The sequence below is a fragment of the Diabrotica undecimpunctata genome, chromosome 9, assembly GCF_040954645.1.
Source record: "Diabrotica undecimpunctata isolate CICGRU chromosome 9, icDiaUnde3, whole genome shotgun sequence".
In the NCBI taxonomy this organism is placed as follows: Eukaryota; Metazoa; Arthropoda; class Insecta; order Coleoptera; family Chrysomelidae; genus Diabrotica; species Diabrotica undecimpunctata.
The window spans coordinates 98,293,655-98,309,021 of NC_092811.1; the positions used below are offsets into that span (position 1 = coordinate 98,293,655).

A 15,367-nucleotide genomic window follows, 5' to 3' on the forward strand; every position below is an offset into this window, starting at 1 on the left:
TCTTACCCAATTTTTGATGTTCTCCACCTTGCATATATGTCGTATATCTGTACTTCTAGCTCTGTCCCATAGTGTCTTACCATCGATTTTTCTAAGTGTTTTCATCTATGCTGTTTCTAACATCCTTTTTTTCTCTCTGTGTAAGGTCTTGTTTCTGCCGCGTATGTCATGCAACACATGCACTACCCTCAGAAACGCCAATGTAGATGAACCATTGTTGATGGGCACTTGCTAGGCCAAAACCAGTTTTACGGCTTTCTGTGGGTCGGAATTGAAACGGAGTTCCGTCGCTAATTCCAAAGTTGCCAAACGATTAAAAAATAATGTTTTATTTATTTTTTTTTTACTTAATATAAATAAAATTTATTTAATTACAATTTTGTGCTTAATTTTTACTATTGAAAAAATCATGTTTTTTGGTATTTTTATGACGGTAATAATCGCTGCGTAGAAGAATACAGGTTTTGTTTGACCATAATTATTACTTGTGAACAAGAATTGGGTACACTGTACGACAACTCCGTGTCAATTTTTCTATAGAGAAGCAGAAATTAATATACTACTTATATATTGTGTAATTTCTTATGAGAAAACGCAAATTGCAGTTGAGAAAACGGGTAGTTTTCGAGGGCCGCTGTGTACATTTAAATTTGAGGATATTCAGCGTTTAAACGATGAATCACTCTCCCAAATAGTGAAATTATAGCATAGATCAATTAGGTTAAGAATAAAAGAAATTTGCGGTATTGAAGAAGAAATTGTTCCAGCCCCAAATCCACAACCTAATCGTCGAGGTCGTTATTTTTACTTTAGTAGACAAAAAAATAGGCCAACCAAATATACCTGTCAAAAATACCAAAAATTTGTATGCTTAGAACACGCAAAATGCGTTTGCTCCGACTGCCTACAGGATGGTATTTCCGAAGACAGCAGCGAGGATTGACTTATTATATTCACTCATGTATCTACTTTGCGCTTTTCAAACATTTGTGTTTTATTTAGTCTTTGTTTAATTTCTTAGAAATAGTTGTTTTATATTTGTTTAATTTGGGTTTTTGTGTTTTATAGTACTCAAAATGTGAAAAAGATATATTTGCTAACATTTATTTTCAAAGCATGAGTTTAAATAAAAATAATAATAAATTTGTGTGCAAATGTTTTTCTTCGTCTATTTTAATTATATATTTAAATAATCGACAAATTTTCAGACCGTTTTTCAGAAAATACACTCGCGATCATAAAATCCGGGTCATCTTGAAAATTTCAAGTTTCTTAAATATTTTTGCCTCTGGTGCAGTAATAACCTTTTTTTTGGCTAATGTATTTTTAATTTGTAATCAATGTTTGTTTTGAAAGAAAAAAAATGGTTTTTTATTGTTTTTATTGAAAAAAACAGAAAACAAATCAAATTGTTGATAAAACAGACATACGAAAAAGAATGGAAAATACAGAACATGGTAAAAAATCAGTGAAATTTCAATGACCAATATCGTGTATTGCCTCCCCTTGCTCTAATAACCTCTTGCAGACGACGGGGCATACTCTCAATTTTTCTCCGGATTACATGTTGTGGTATGTTATTCCACTCTCTCACTAACATATCCTTAAGCTCCTGTGCGTTGTTAGGAGGAGGTGTATGGGTTTAAATACGTTTTTTCTAATCGTCCCAGAGATGTTCGATGGGATTCAGGTCCGGAGACCTAGCTGGCCAGGGTACCCTCGTAATTCCAACTTAGTCCAAGTATTAAATACTGATCCTGGCAACGTGCGGTCACACGTTGTCCTGCATAAAAACGGCGTTTTCTCCAAGCCCTGCCATGTTGGGCATAACATGTTCTTCCGGAATCTCCGTAATGTACCTTCGTGCAGTTAGGGACCCATTTTCGATGTAGGGTAATTCTGTGTGGAAGTCGGAAGATATACCTCCTCAAGCCATGACCGAGCCTCAACCAAATGGCATTCTTGGAGCAATGCAAGCTTGTGAAAATCGTTCACCGGTTCTCCTCGAAACTCTTACACGTCCATCGGATCCAGTTAGGCAGAAACGGGATTCATCTGAGAATAACACTTTGCTACAATCGTTAATTCCCCAATGCGCGTATTGTCGAGCAAATGCTAGTCGTGCAACTCGAGGCACCCGGCGAAGTGGCGGTCCTCTAGCCATTACCCGAGAAGATAGTCAAGAAGAACGAAGTCTTCTTCTGACTGTTGCAACACTAAAATTGCGATTTCGTACTTCCTCTAGACGATTTTGATGCATAACCGCCGTTGAGGTCGGGTTTCGTAAAGCCTGAAACACAAGGAAACGGTCATCTAGTGCCTTGGTCGTTCTTCTTCGTCCAGAGCCAGGTCGCCTGGTTAGCAAACTTGCCTCCTGAAAGCATTGAAGCACTCGTTGAACCGTAGAAAGGCTTACGCCAACAGTTCTTGCGACTTGCCGTTTAGTGTGACCGTCTTCCACAAGTGCAACAATTTGTGCCGTTTCAACAACAGTCAAAGGCATTTTTGTCAAAAAATAAACACTAATAATGGCACTAATAAACACTAATGGTGGCAATAATAAACGTTTGTCCGTTGCATTTGAACAGAAAGTCGAAGTACAAACGAGACATTTAAAACAAGCGGAGTTACAGGTACCGTTCATTTTGGAAAGTGTGCACTTTACCGCGAAATCGGCACTATTGGAATTCTTTCTTACAAAGGAAACCGCAACAATTCTCAGAAACATGCATTAGTTTGTATTTGTGTTCTTATTATTTACGATAAAGCTCGTTAAAAATGAAATATCGGTGACTTTCAAGGTGACCCGGATTTTATGATCGCGAGTGTATTTGTTTTTTGGACCTTTTCTAGATTTGCGGACTGCTAGTCCGACGTTACATTTTGTGTACCATCATGTCACGTTATCCCTGAAAGGTTAAGGTTTATTGCTTTAATAATAGTGGCAAAGTTTAAATGCTTATAAAATTGAAAACCAGTGTTTGTTTAGAGTTCTTTTATATTGTTTCAATCATCAAATACATCAAAGAAATAATAAAAAACTTACACAATATATATTTCATTTAAAACTTGTACTTCCTCGAAAACCATCTTAAACTATTTGTGCATTAGTATCACCAATGTATACCGTCAGAATCTACGGATAGCTCATCGGGTATATAAAAATTTTACACACTCAACAAATCGTCCACAAACGTGATATATTTAAAACTTCACTAAAATGTCTTCTAAACTTTTGCGTTTTAAATCCGGGACTAGACAATCTTCTTTTGGATAACCCACTGGTATGAGAAGCGTTAGTTTCTCAGAACTGGGTCTGTCCAGAAGGGTTCTTAATGCTGGACCACAGTTCAGAGGTGTCGAAGTCAGAGATACTAAACCAGCATACTAAAAATTAAATAAAAAATGAGAATTTTCAATATATTTTTAACTAAAATCTGGATTATAAGCATTTTTTGTTAATAAATTAGGATTTTTAGTAAAAGTGCTTATCTAAAAAAAATTTGCAATAAAATGTTTATTTTCATAAATACATAAATCCATTATAGGCACCCAAGCTTTTTAACAGGTTAAGGGCCATGCGTTTTTTCTATAAACTTTCTATAAACACTAAAATATTGTGCGTGTCTACCCAAATGGGTCGATAACAAATTTCAAATTTTTGATTGTGTCCACTCAATTGGGTGTATAACAATAACTGATTAATTAAATTAGTAAGAAGATATCTTTGGTTGAAATCGGAAAATATGACCTGTAATTATATTACAGATTGCTATACTATGTTGTTTTGACCTAACGCGTAAGTAAAAAGAAAATGTAATATCCGAGAATGTAAATCAAAGAAAACGTAATCTGCATTCCCAAAAAACGATAATTTTAAAGAAGAGTTACACCCATGTAGGACGAAGATCACGAGAAAGATCCTCAAGAAGATGAATCGATCAAATTACAGGAATATGCAAAAGACCTATGCATGAGTTAAAAAACATGACCAGACAGAGACAGAGATTTGGAGACGGACAATACACGATATGACAATGACCAGTACACTCCATCCTGGGGGGGGGGGAAGGGTTGTGGTCAGGACTGAAGAGAGTACTATGAGTGGACAGTCAAAAACGTTATTTTATTGTAGCATGTGTTTGACAATTAGTACCGTATAGCTAAATATTAGTGGTTTATTATTTATTATTAGTGTTAATATTCCTATTCAATATTATTTACCAGAATGTGACGAAAACTTTATAGAGATAAATGACAATAATCTAAGTAACACTGATTCATCTGAAAGTGAAGGTGGTATTGGTCATACCAGCAATAAACAGTGAAGTGAACTTACATATTCTAACCAACAGAAATTTTCTTTAACAAGCGAGAAGAAAACAAATGTTGTGCTAGACAGATTGATTTCAGATTTTGTTAAGATTTTGAGTAAGATATCGAAGGGGAGATATCCAGAGAATTTAAATCTCAAACAAGGTCTGTAATAGATAAAAAAGGTAATCTAAAGACCGTTACTGACGAAATATTGGCGAAACTACTGTGGGGAGCTATATAAAAATAACGGGGTACCAGCAGAAAATCAGTGGCTTTCTGACTACCCTAGAGAAGCTACTGTCTTACTCGCTGAAGTCAAAGATGCAATTAAATCTAAAGAGATATAAATTTCCTAGGCATTTATTCAATACTACTACCATCGGTTCACAGCGTTCTCAGACGCCTTCCGACTCCTAACTGCCATTCTTCTCTATTTAACCATAGGCCTGGAGGGATTTCTCTTTCCTCTAGTTCTTTTTCAATTCCCTCTCTCCAGCTTCTTCTCGGCCTTCCTATTTTTCTTCTTCCTTGTGGTGTCCACGTCAAAATCTGTTTCGGAATCGTGTCATCTGGCATTCTCTGTACATGGCCGTACTATATTAACTGTTTTGTTTTTATGTCATCAACTATTGTATGCTTGACTCCCATCATTTCTCGTATTCTCTCATTTGGTATCCGATCTCTTCTTGATTTGCCTGCTGCTCTTCTCCAGCAGTCCATTTCTGTTGCTAGTAACAGTTTCTCTGTTCTTTGTTTCATTGGCCAAACTTCATTGCCATATGTGATTACACTTTTAAGTATGGTGTTGTATATGAGTTGTTTGTTCGCTTTAGATATTGTTTGGTTCCACAGAATGCCGTTCATCATGGATATGGCTTTTCTACCCTGTATGTTTCTGTCTTTTATAGCAGCATCGAGTATTCCATCTTGAGTTATCTTCATACCTAGGTACTTGTATTCATCACAGTTTCTATTTTCTACCCCATCGTCTAATATAATCGACTGCTTTGTCCCTCCAATACACATGGTTTCAGTTTTCTTAATGTTGACTTCGAGACCCCATTTGTTATATTCTGCTATTAGCTTCCGAGTCATGTAACTCAAGTCGTCATGATCCTGAGCAATCAGTATTTGGTCATCAGCGAAGTATAAGGTGTACAGTATAGTCTCGTCGTTAAGAGAGATTCCCATGCCATTACATTTTCTTTTCCACAGCTTGAGTGCTTGTTCCAGATAAATTTTAAATAGGGTAGACGAAATACAGCAACCCTGCTTTAGTCCTTTCGTGACCTTAAATCCCTCAGATATCCTTGATCCAGTTTTAATTTTTGCAGTCGTTCCATTATACAGACTTTGGACTGCTTTGATATGACCATGCTTAATGTTGGTTTGCTGTAGGGTTGACCATAGTTTACTGTGGGGTACACTGTCATATGCTTTTTGTAAGTCTATGTACACCAGGTGAACTTCTTTATTGACGGCTGTTTTTTTCTCAATAACTTGCGTAATAGAGTACAAGTAGTCTACTGTGGATCGCCTAGCTCTAAAACCAGCTTGCTCCTCTGCTTCGTAATCCCTATAGTCATTTTCTATTTTGTTCTTAATAAGTTTCCCATACATCCTACTTATTGTGCTGTTTACCGCAATTCCTATGTAATTTTCACACTGATCCTTGCTGCCCTTTTTGTGGATAGTTGGCATGATAGATAATTTCCATTCTTTTGATAATTCGGCCCCATTCAAGCAGTCTTGAAAGAGTTTTCTTAACTGTTCCTGGAGTTTTTCCATTTCTCAGGGATTTGGTTATTTCTTCCATCTCTGATTTACTTATTTGTAATGGTGATGAATTTATACGTATACCTATCGTGTTGTCTTCCATGTTAGTAAATTCTGAGTCTTTATTCTGTTAGTAATTTTTGTGCTTCTTCTACCTCCTATGTAGATGTTGATCTTTTGGCAGTTCTGTTCCCATGATTCGTTCTTTTTTTGAGTTACCTTTTTTCTTACTTTGGCTTGTGCTTCTTTGTAAATTGTTTTATCGTTTTTTGTTTTCGTTTTTAATAATGTTTGGTATTTCCGACGTTTATTTCTAATTTCCTTCTCTATTTCTTCATCCCACCAGTACGGTTTTATTCCTTTATGGTTTTCGTCACATTTCTCCAGTGCTTCTTCTGCTGCTAAATGAATCGACCTTTTGATGTGTTCTTAGTGTTCTTCGACAAGCTACCCATTTCTAATTTTTGGTCTAATCGTTTTTTATACAGTAGCTTTACACTCTCATGGTTTAAACTGTCTAGGTTGTACCGTACTTGTTTTATTAACTGATTTGACTCGATGTGCCCTTTTTCTTTTTCGTATCTATTTGGGAGTACCGTTTTAACTTTTAGCAGGTGATGATCGGTGCCACATGATGGCCCTCTGGCTACTCGCACATCTTGTATTTTAATTGTAGTTCTGTTTTACAATGCTATAATCTATTATAGATTTCAGATTTCTGGTCTGTTGTATCCACGTGTATTTGTGTATATCGCGATGTGGATAAAATCCATTTAATATCTTCAAGTTATTTTGTGTGTATGTTGTTATTAATCTGGTTCCATTATCATTTCTGGTATTTTCACCGTGTGCTCCTACCACTTTGTTGTTCAATTCCCGTCCAACTCTGCTGTTGAAGTCTCCTAGAAGTATGATTTCCCTAGATGTTTCTACTTTTATAATTTCATCGTTCAGTTGTTCGAAAAATGCATCTTTACTGTTGACCAATGCGTCCTCATTAATTCCATATACACCTAGTATGGCTATTCTGCTTCCTTTTATCGCGATGTTCATTTTTATCAATCTCTGATTAATTGCTTCCCAAGAGGTAATATGTCATCTTAAAGTTTTGCGAATAACAATAGTAACACCTTGTTGTGCTCTTTGGTCTTTAGTTACTCCACTATAGAACAGGTCATAGTGACCCCACTTTTCAGAACCTATACCCTTCTTTTTAGTTTCTGTAAGCACCGCGATATCTATCTCTGCATTTTTGAGTTCTGACATTATTTCTGGTGTTTTTCGGGAGATACCTTGCACATTCCATGTACAAAAATTCATTAACCGTTTTCTTTGCTGTTTTCGTCTACTGTGTTTCCAATTTTTTGTTCCGAGGCTTTGGTTAGGCTCCTTAACATTGTACGTGTTTTATGAGTACCGAGGAGTTGGCCCGGTGCCTCAACCCCCAACCTGGAGGGCCAGGGATTTTACATCAGAGTATCCTTCTCCTATGCGAGTTGCTTCCACTACAGCTAGAGAGTCTCACCTACCCTTCGATTTTAAACAAGCCCTAAAACCAGGGGCTGCCACTTCCATCCTCCAGACCGTTGTGAAGATCTTCTTCTCCGCCCTGGAGAGTTTATTCAATACCAGGTGAAATACTACAGTTACTAGGTAACAAAGGATTACATATCTATTCTATCTGTGTCTTTGTTCGGAATTCAGGAAAATGGCCATCTGATTGGTGTACCTCAATTTATATCCCGCTACACAAAAAAGAATTACTACCAGATGTGAAAACTACCGCACACTGTAGTTGTAGGAGGCGAATATGTCGGACTTTGTCGAATGCCTTGTTGTAATCAAGGAAACAGACATATAGAGGTTGCTTAACATCCATATATCTTTGTGACAATACGTTAAGGGCAAACAAGGCCTCCTTTATCCACGTTGCGTTTCTGCCAAGCTGAATGTTGCTAATATTTTGCTCAAGTTTTCCCAAAGTCGTTTGATGTACGATTTTCAAGAATATATTTAGAGTGTAGCTCATTAAGCTTATAGTATGATAGTCACTGCATATTCTAGCCTTAGCTGTTTTCGATAAAATTACAAACGTTGACTTAAGCCTTTCTTTTGGAATGATGTCTGTGTTATATATGGTGTACAAGTCTTTTAGTATCTCAATTTGATCTTTTGTGGTCAGTGTAATGATGTCTGCTGATATCTCGTCGTGTATACGTGAACTCATCACCAACTAGCATAAATGCACTTGTTGATAGAACACGATATTTTCCCGATATTTTTATTTCCTTATATTGTTTCATTCAGGCAGCCTGCGGCTCTGTATGCTCTATTCACTTGATCTTCCATTTCAGTTTCAATCTTTCCGTACCTAGATAATGTAATGACTAGATATTTAAACTCCATCACTTGTTCTATTATCTGACCTTCCAGCTCCATCCAATTTACATCTTAATAAATTTGCTGTTCTAACCATGCATTTAGTCTTTTTTGGGGAAATTAACATGTTCAATTTTCTGGCGGTTATACTAAATTGGTGCAGCAAACGTTGTAGATCGTCTTCACTTTGAGAGAGTAGTATTGCGTCGTCTGCATATCAGATTATTTTAAGTTGTTTTTCTGCCATTTGGTATACTTTTTTTAGTTCTTACTTTTTTTATTATTTCATCCATAATCAGGTTGAACAATAGAGGACTCAGGGAATCAAAAGGGTCGGTTAGTTCTTCTTCTACTTTTACTTTTATTGTGTTGTTTTGTAGATCTTTTCGATCGTTTTGATTATTCCTAGAGGTATCTCTCTTGCGTATAGTAAGTGGATAACGTCCTTTAATTTGACCCGGTCAAATGCTTTCTTAAGGTCCACGAAACCTAGATATGCCGGTTTGTTATATTCTAATGATTTCTCTTGCAGTTGCTTCATTATAAATATAGCGTCGGTGCATGATCTTCCCGACCTAAAACCTTGTTGTTCTTCTTCTAATGTTATAATTTCATTCAGTTTATTTGTTATTACTTTGGTTGTTAATTTTAGAGTTGTGTTTAATAAATTAATTCGTCTATAATTTTCCGGGTCCGATTTGTCTCCCTTTTTGAAGAGAGGTATTAGGATGCTTGATCTCAATTCTTGAGGAATTCTGTTTTCTTCTAAAATATTTTGGATTAGTTTTATTAGTTGTTATTAGTTGTTTGGTCAGATCTGGTACTCCGTAATCTGTTTTTAGAAGCTCTGCCAGTGTGCCCTTTTTATTTGTCTAACTTAAGTATTCGTTTCATTTCTGATTCGTTTATAGTAGTTATATGCCTGTTGTGTTTATTATGTTCTGTATTTCAAAAAGGCTTTCTTCTTTTCTTCGCATTTTGTCTTCACTTCCTCTCTAAACCATGGTGTTTTCTTTTTTGATATTGTTACAATAGATGATAACGCATCGTATGGCTCAGAACTGTAAACATATTTATTACTAATATATTTTCTATTGAAGTGTTTTCTAGATCACGCACCGGCCGGCGAAGACGCAGGTAATGACCGATGGGTCCTTTGCCGAATAAAAACCAGCCTGAGTTTCCGTTCATTCGAGGCAATTCTTGTCAATACCGCCACGACCGGTCTTCCCCAATGTTCGAGCCAAGTCATGTCTGCTTCTAGGAGATTCTGAAACTAACGGAGTTTTATATTTAAAGAAGGAATTCTGTTGTAAAGGAACAGTTAGTTTTTGAAGATCGCGCCGCGTTTTAAAATGTAATATAATATAAAATGTATTATAATAAATGTACATAAATTATATAATTATTTGTGTAATAGAAATTAGATAGATTGTGCAAATAAAAGCTTTAAATAAACTTTTAAGTGTTATAAGTGTAGAACCTTTATTAATAAATAAAAACAATAAATTAGAATAATAAAAACATAACAAATGTTAGTGTTCGTTACTTTCCCCTCTCCAAGTGATTCTGTTGGGTATGAAGTATTTCAGGATGATTCTTATTTTACATAATATTAGGAATTAGGCTATGGTCGCTACCTGTATTTGCTGAGTTGAGGCATCTTACGTCGATTATTTTCAATATATGTATATTTTTGTTGGTCATCACATAATCTATAGTAGACCTTTGTCTACGGGTGTTATTAAATGTATATTTGTGTTGGTCTTTGTGGTCAAAAAATGTGTTGTTTATTCTAAGTTTGTTATTTGTGCAGAAGTTTATCATCAGTTTTCTATTTTCGCTTTTAACATGCTCGTTATGTTTTTGCTTAATTCCAGGTATTACTTGATTGCCTATTGGAGCGTCAAAATCCCCCAATATTATTATCTTTTCTCTGACTTGATCTACTACTTGTTGTAATTGGTCATAAAACGTTTCCCTTGTTGTTTGAGACTTGTTATTTTCTGGGTCGTATACTCCGATGATATCTAGGTCTTCCTTCACCATTCTTATCTTTGCTTTTACAATTCTTTCGGATATATATTGACACTCTTTGATGTGATTTTGGTACCTTTGGTGTATTAGTAAGGCTACATCTTCTTTGGCCCTGTTTTCTTTTGCTACTCTATTAAAATAACTTACTAATAAATAACTAACTACTCTACTAAAATAAAATTATCTTTTGTCCTATTTTATCTTTTGTGGACTTGTGTGAAGAAAGGTGTAAGGCTACTTCAAGACTACATTACCGCGTAAACAAGAAGTGTAACAGGTAAAAAGCAATCTTTCGCATTAGAAATAAGCGAAGTGATCAGTTTACGGGTCTCCAAAGGATGCCGGTGACGTTTGCTATATCTCGGAGGATCTAATAATTTTATGGGGGGCTATAAAGTGATGAGTTCGTATAAGTCCATTTCGTCAGGACCTATGAATGTTTCGTCAGGACTGCTAATTGAACTGCATGCATGAACTCTACTTTTGTTATACTTGTGTAAAGTGTTGAAAAGCCGATACGTTACATTTTGTCTAATTTTTGTTTTATTTTAGTAAATTTGGTGTAACTTTTATATAACTATATAAGTTTTTCTAAATATTTCTTAAAAAAATTATTTTATGCCGTGTCAATAAAATTTTTGTCATATTTTTACCACCCAGGGTCATTCAACCATCAGTAATAATCCCGTTTTGTTTTGTTTTGTTTTCAAATATTCTAAATAATCCCTTTTTAAAGGTATTATGACAATGTCGCCAAAGTGTCCGACTACGAAAACCGTTAGGCTAAGCAAAGTTATGACTATTTTGACCTAATAGGAACGTTAGTGTTACTTTATCCATGTAATTTTTTTCTATGGAATGACATACCTTATCAATTCTTTTTATTTGCCGTTTTGCAATCAAGATGTGAACGACGATTCTGGGTTTGTACGAGACACCTCTAAAAAGGTAATATCTTTATTTTTGTACCTTTTTTCTTTCGCATATTTTATTTTTGCATTTTCTCATCTAATTAAGGTTCTAGTTTGGAGGCCACTTTTATCCTAGTTCATGATATCATAGGATGGAGGCCCCTCGTATCCTAGTTTGCAGACCTCTTTTTCATCTTAGTTTGGATGCAGACGCCATTTTATCTAAGTTAGGGCCATGCCCTTATCTCAGTATGGAATGAGACTTTTAACCCTAGTTTGTCTAGATTCGACTGGTATAGAAGCCTACCACAGTATTAATCTGATTAACAGGTTATCTAAATTCTTGTGAGTACATTCTTCTATTCTAAGCCGAGTCAAGTGATGTTGCTTTCACGTTAAGAAACTTGATTTAACATTATAAGAGACTGAATTTAGTTACGTTATAAAATTTCATAGTTAAAATATTTTTATAAATAGTGCACATTTCATTATTTTTATTACTTAATTAATTAATATTTTATGCAGTCTTTATTTTAATCATTTTTAAGTCGAAATGTATTAACTAAACAATAAATTTTGTGTTTTTTGTAAGTATTTAGTCCGTTGCAACTTAGGCTAGTTAAGATGTTTTCATGTTTTTTATGTGTACATGATTTAATTTTTTTTTACGTGTATATAAGTACTTTATGATATTTTTTTTACTTCTTCATTATGGTTTTGAATGGCTTGAAGTTATGGCTTGAAATCTAGCGCAATTTATTTAACTTTTTTAAATAGTTCATGACTTTCATCGCGGTGTGCTTGTTGCTCGAGTTCTTGACACACATTACTTATATGGTTGTTTTTACCTCTGATGCACATCTTGAGTTTTGATTCCCATTTTTGTGGTATGTTGTAGCATAACACTTTTTTCCACTAATTCTAAGGTTTCCCTGACATCCAATGTTTGTTCTCTTGGATTTTACACGGCGTATACTCTTTTTCGCTGAATATATCCAGCTTTTTATTCCATTTCACCTTTTATTTATGTTTTCTACTATTTGTGGTTTTCCTTGCTTATCAGTTTCATCCGGAACTCTTCCGCATTATTTACCCTTATAGTCGTTTTTTTCTGATGTATTTTTCTAGTTGTATGTAGTTTGACCCTGCAGTTCATTTTTAACAGCTTATGATCTGATATTTTTGTGTTCTTTATTTGGACTACTCCACGTTGATAGCTTTCTTGAGTGGTGTTTATATTCTCCTCTGTTGTTTCTAATGCCCAAGCCAAATGACCCAACAATATCTCCCAATTTGGTTCATTTTCAATTTTTCGCACCTTGGTGTTAAAGTCCCCAAATATGTATACTGCCTGCTTTTGTGGAATTTTCTTTAAGATGATTTCTGTATTGTAGTACTACATTATAGAAATGTTCTATTTCATCTTCTGTCTTATTAGAAGATGGTGCATACACTTGGATTACATTTACATTCTTTAAAGACTGACAGAAGCTTATATTAACAGCAATCGTTAGTTCATTTCGATGACTTGGATCACTATTTGCCGAATTATGTATTTTTGTATATTTAATCTGTAATTTTTCTGAGTCTGGCCATCTGGTTTCGCATTGGTCCCAGTATTTTTTTGACAGACGTGGCATTTTATGGCTGACGTTATGTTTTTTCCCAGCTTCGTAAATAATTTTGATAGTCCAAGTTAGCAATTGTTGTACTTATCTTCTTACGGTTGAATAATTCTTCCGTTATTAATTACTATCTTACATTCTTTACATTCTTCCTTCAGTTATAAAGCAAGAACCAAAATACTTACATGTATGGCTGCCAATAATATTCCCGTAGCTAACGAAACGCTTTGTTCATTATAATAATGCATCTTCTTCTTTCCATCTGGTCTCCAACTGTATAGCTGCTTGAACACTAAAATGAGATGAGGGGCTTCTGTAAGATACTCTTTTAACCAGTTCGTCTTGAAAGGTTTTAAATCAGTAGTCCACACCTTTCCCATTCGCTTCTTATAGTTTAATTCCTCTTCGGCTTCGACTATCTCTCTAATTTTTTGTTTTATTTCAGGAGAGCTCACTACGACGTAAGTCCAGGGTTCAGTGTGGGCACCGCTAGGAGCTGTTCCTAAAATAATAAATGGTTTATAATATAATTTATCTTAAGCTTACAATATGATTAATGATATTGCCTTAGTGACAGGGAAAAATTGGATGTGTGATGTGGAAACGAAATGAATGAAAAATGTTACTTTCAAAGAAAAACGAAAATAAAATTACAATGATACAATTTATCTCTATAAATTATACTATAAAAAAATACTCATAATAAAGCATATTAGAACAAGTCAGATCAAGAGTCAATGCACTAATTGTCAAAAACGAATTAATCAGCATCATCAAAGAGAAGATAATACAATGCTTAAGTCATGTGTTGAGAGGTGAAAGATATAAATTACTCCAAATCATATTGGAAGGTAAAGTGCAGCGAAAAAGATTAGTTGGAAGACGCCATGAAATACCTCAGAAGAACGATAGGAGTAAAAAGAACTGATAGAATCAGAAATGAAGAAATAAGAGAAAGACTCAAAATCAAACCGATACTCGAGTCAATCAAAGAGAAAAAATTGGCATGGTTCGGACATCTAACCCGGATGGACAATAATAGACAAGTTAAAAGAGTGTGGGACGCCAAACCAATAGGGAAGAACAGAAGAGGAAGACCCATTAAAGAATGGAACAGTGACATCTCGCAGATACTGCAGAGTAAGGGTAAGACTTGGCAGGAAGCAACACAGACGGCATCCAATAGGAAGGAATGGAGAAAGTTCGTTAAGAGCTGGGACACCTCAGAAGACTGTCAAATATTGTAATGTAATGAATTGTATTTTAAACGGCCCAACACCGAAAGGTACAAATGGGTCTACTGATTAAGTAAGTAAAGTAAAGTAAGTGGAAGACGCCAGACCTCGTGGCTGAAAGACCTGAGGAGATGGTTTGACCGTTCATCCACAGAAATCTTTTGTGCAGCAGATTCCAAAGCTACAATTGCCTTTTGGATAGCCAACATTCGAACGGAAACGGTGCAATCAGAAGAAGAAGCATTTTTAAGGTTCGTAAAGCACCAGCAACCGACGCTTTTCTCCAAAGATATAGGTGACGTAGTTCAAAGGTGGTTGGCGGTTCGATCATCGGAGGCATGGTACTCATGAAACTTCAACGAGATTTCAACCTTGACAAACATGGTATGACGTGGGTTACTTTCTTGCTTCTTCTACCCGACCACAGAAATAACTCTCCTTCTGATATTTGAAGGAACAATTCCAATTAACGGGTATGGTTACGTAAAGTTATGAAAACTGGAGTAGGTGTCAAGCACCCGGAAATTATTCCGGCCGACTGGTTTATAGCGTGATTAACATGACGAGTATGAGCAGAGGGATTCCAAAATGGAGCTGAATATTCTGCTGCAGAGAAACACAAAAAGTTTAACATAAAAAGCTTGTAGATATATTAAAATGCAAAAATATTGACAGTCGTGATATGAAAATTATATCTAATTTATATTGGAATCAAACTGCCAAGGTAAGAGTTGACAACCAGTACACCCAAAATATCAAAATACAGAGAGGAGTCCGCCAGTGTCCGCGTGCTACTTTTGAATGTCTACAGTGAAGCGGTATTTCAAAAAGCGCTCTCAGACTCAATAGAAGGTATATCTATCAATGGAGAAGTTTTGAATAACTTATGTTTTGCAGACGATACAGTAATAATGACGGATAACAACAATGATTTACAGAACGTAATGCAACGCCTTAATGAATGCTGTCATAAGTACGGACTGAAGATAAATTTAAAAAAAACTAAATGCATGATCATGACTAAATCTGCACATGCAAATATCCAACTGACTATTGAAGATACTGCAATTGAGAGTGTTAATAATTA

General features: G+C 35.4%; 1 protein-coding gene across 1 annotated transcript in view; it reads right to left on the reverse strand.

Moving 5' to 3' along the window:
* Window positions 1-2,986: 2,986 nt before the first annotated feature.
* Iyd (Iodotyrosine deiodinase) overlaps window positions 2,987-15,367 on the reverse strand; it is a 46,291-nt gene continuing 33,910 nt past the window's right edge. The window contains exons 3-4 of the mRNA XM_072543861.1: window positions 13,231-13,547; window positions 2,987-3,387 (exon numbers count right to left, since the gene is read on the reverse strand). Of these exons, the coding sequence (XP_072399962.1) occupies window positions 3,205-3,387; window positions 13,231-13,547 (500 nt within the window). The 3' untranslated portion in view covers window positions 2,987-3,204. The remainder of the gene's footprint in view (window positions 3,388-13,230; window positions 13,548-15,367) is intronic.